The 2,901-nt window shown below is 37.4% G+C and overlaps 1 protein-coding gene across 2 annotated transcripts; it reads right to left on the reverse strand.

Moving 5' to 3' along the window:
- Nucleotides 1-1,170: 1,170 nt before the first annotated feature.
- Nucleotides 1,171-2,317, reverse strand: LOC134220989 (uncharacterized). Of its 2 annotated transcripts, none has more exons than XM_062700164.1 (2): nt 2,085-2,317; nt 1,171-2,015 (listed from the first exon to the last, which is right to left on the reverse strand). In XM_062700164.1, the coding sequence occupies exons 1-2, from the start codon at nt 2,278-2,280 to the stop codon at nt 1,618-1,620; spliced, it is 594 nt and encodes a 197-aa protein (XP_062556148.1). In that variant the 5' UTR covers nt 2,281-2,317; the 3' UTR covers nt 1,171-1,617. The 2 variants fall into 2 exon arrangements, with proteins under 2 accessions (XP_062556148.1, XP_062556147.1); XM_062700163.1 differs by having other exon boundaries at nt 1,200-2,018.
- Nucleotides 2,318-2,901: the final 584 nt, after the last annotated feature.

The following is a 2,901-nucleotide window of genomic DNA, read 5'->3' on the forward strand; positions in this document are numbered from 1 at the left end:
CTTATTTTATACAGCTGTGCGATCTGTGGTTTTGTAAAACACAAAAAAGTTTACCTTTGGGAAACGCATGTCCAACCAGCACGACGGAAATAATTTATAAAATGTTTTTAGCTCAACAGTAAAGAAATAAACAACAAAACAAGAGCGAGAAGCTCTACAACCGCGTTACATTTTTACCGACTTTTTGCGTTGTTCTGCAATTTACGGATTTAATGATTTGTCCAGTAAAAATAAGTAAACATCAAAATGATCAACATATTTTTTTTACCGAGACTCGGGAATTTATTACTGATAAAAGTCGTTGGTCTAATTAAAAACTAGAATTTCAGTAAAAACTAGAATTTCAGTAAAAAAAGAAATTCTGCAGTTGAAACTCGTCAAACAAAATACCGAACATTGAAATGCTAGTTAAGTGTGTATGATTTTCGAAACATCTGATATTTTATTTTCTGTTTTGGGATTTATTAAAACTTTTGAATTTTAATCGGATTTCAATACATACCTCAACACTTCAATTCCTAATCCCGAACTAAAACCACAGAGTTCAATTAAAATTTACTTATCAAATGTATAGTTCTAAACATTTGAAACTCTATTAAGTCCATAATGTTAATTGCAAATTTCTAATCCAAGACATCGCATCAAACTCATAAAATGCAATATTATTCACAGAACTCGAAAATATCCATCCGCTATTACACCTTTTCGTAAAAACGTAAAAACCGCAAACCAAGCTCATATCGATAAAGCATATTCATATGACACGATAACACCTTTGATCTCCCCCAAAACAAGCAAAATATAATTGTAAAAATTGATTTTGCACAATTTTTGACGTCCTTTGCACCAGTTGTCGCACTGGTGGTCCCAATTTGGCTAGTCCCATAAGAAAACAATGGGATGTGACAAATAAGGAACCAAAATAAAGAATAGTGCCACAACTGGTGCATGCATTCCTATTGTGGATTAATCAATTTTGAGGCTTATAACAAATTTTATTGTGGTTTTCAAAGCTGTTCTTAGGAACAGTAAGTAAAACCCTTTGCTTGATATATAAAGTCCACCCACATGCCTTCTACTTATTTTTTTAAAGATAGTTGTTCTTATGTATGGCGACGATTGGTACACCCACCCTATATGCATATCAGAGTTCGAGCAAAAAAGTAAGAAACATACAGAATATCTCGCGTTTTAACGCGAATAGGGTAGTAGCAATAGGTATGTCTTATATCACTTTGATCAAACATGATTAGCAATAAACCAGATGTCACGCTGAAACAATTTGAACAAGAGTCGCATAAAGCATATTTTTTTCTCAATTATTAAACATTGGCGGAAATAATAATATAAAGACAGGCTTATATTAGCCTTATATTGGAACCAAGATCAATGGTCAAATATTACCTAACTAAAAAGCAAATACAGATTGTAAAATTTTAACTATACACACTTTTTTCTGCGATTGTGCCGTTTAGTTTGAAATAATATATTCATCAAGTAGCAATCAACCACATTTTATAATGCCTCCTAAACTAAAAGCTATACACAGCGTTATGGTCCGTTACAAAAAGCCAGCGTCAGCGCCTTCGAGGAAATTACTTCAGAGCTAAAAAGCTCTCACTTGGTTTCGTCGATGTCGTTATTCCAAAAGCCCACATCTTCATCGCTTTTCAGCTTACCGCGAATCGATTCACACCGTTCCGAGTCGTCTTGCAGCTCCTCCGGGCAAGCTAGCGTAAAGTGTCTCCACAGACAGTAGGAAAAGTTGAACCCCTCTGGGTTGCATTTTCCTTCCTCGGTTGGGTGCTTTTCATGTTCCTCCTCGGCATGGTCGAAACACTGCTTGATAAAGTCGTCCAACAGCGGAGCCTTCCACTCGGCCACACTGAAATGCTCCTTCACTGCTTTGGCGAGATCTTCATGCAGCAAATCGCCACTCTCATCAGCTAGTTCGTGCTTTTTCGCAATGCATTCCACCAAACAAACCAAATTATCGCGGTTCTTCAAGAGCTCCTCTTCTGTGCGAAATATAAAACTCAATTGGCAAATCACTTTTTTAAAGTTTAGTTAACGCCTTAACCTACCAGACATCTCATTCAGTCCCAACTCCTCGGCACAGGCACGTCTCACGGCAACCACTTTCTCGTGGTTGATGGAATCCTCGAATCCATCGTTGCAACACCGCGCCGAAGGACTACGACGAAAACGATGGAAAACAACTGCCTCGCTAGTGCCGATGGCAACTGTAATCACTGCGACCGCCAGAATGAGTTTGTTCATTTTCGCTACTTCCTAGTAAACTATGCTCATAAGATTTATGGCGGAAAGTTTTTATACCTGGAGAATCGTCGCAAGCTGCACCGCAAGAGATCAATCAGAGGAAACTTCTAAATTGCCCAACAGCAGATAATCGACGAGCAATTGTTGTCACAATGAAGTGCATCGTTCACAGAGCAATTATACGGCAAGATCATAGCGTTAAAGCAGAGGAAGATGTTTGCAAACGGAAACTGCTGGGTGAAATTTCACATGTGTAAGTCTTGTAATGGACGAGCGTTTATGATTGATTATAATAACTAGTCTTAAAAGGTCATGTGTGATAATAAACGAAATAATCAAAGCATGAGTAATACCTATCATGAGATATGTAACACCTAGTTTTAAATATAAATTAATATTTTAAATATATTGGCTGCGCATATGCACAGCACATGTTTCGAAATGGACAAATTTAAACGAAATTTGCGAAAAAGAATCCAACAAAATTGTACGGAAAAAGGCTATCAGTTCACGTCAAAAACGAACTTTTTGTAGAAGCCTCGGAGACCCATAGTGTTATATACCAGTCGGCTCAGCTAGACGAGCTGAACAAATGTCTGTCTGCCCGTGTGTTGTATGTGT

The sequence above is a fragment of the Armigeres subalbatus genome, chromosome 3, assembly GCF_024139115.2.
Source record: "Armigeres subalbatus isolate Guangzhou_Male chromosome 3, GZ_Asu_2, whole genome shotgun sequence".
NCBI classification, from domain to species: domain Eukaryota; kingdom Metazoa; phylum Arthropoda; class Insecta; order Diptera; family Culicidae; genus Armigeres; species Armigeres subalbatus.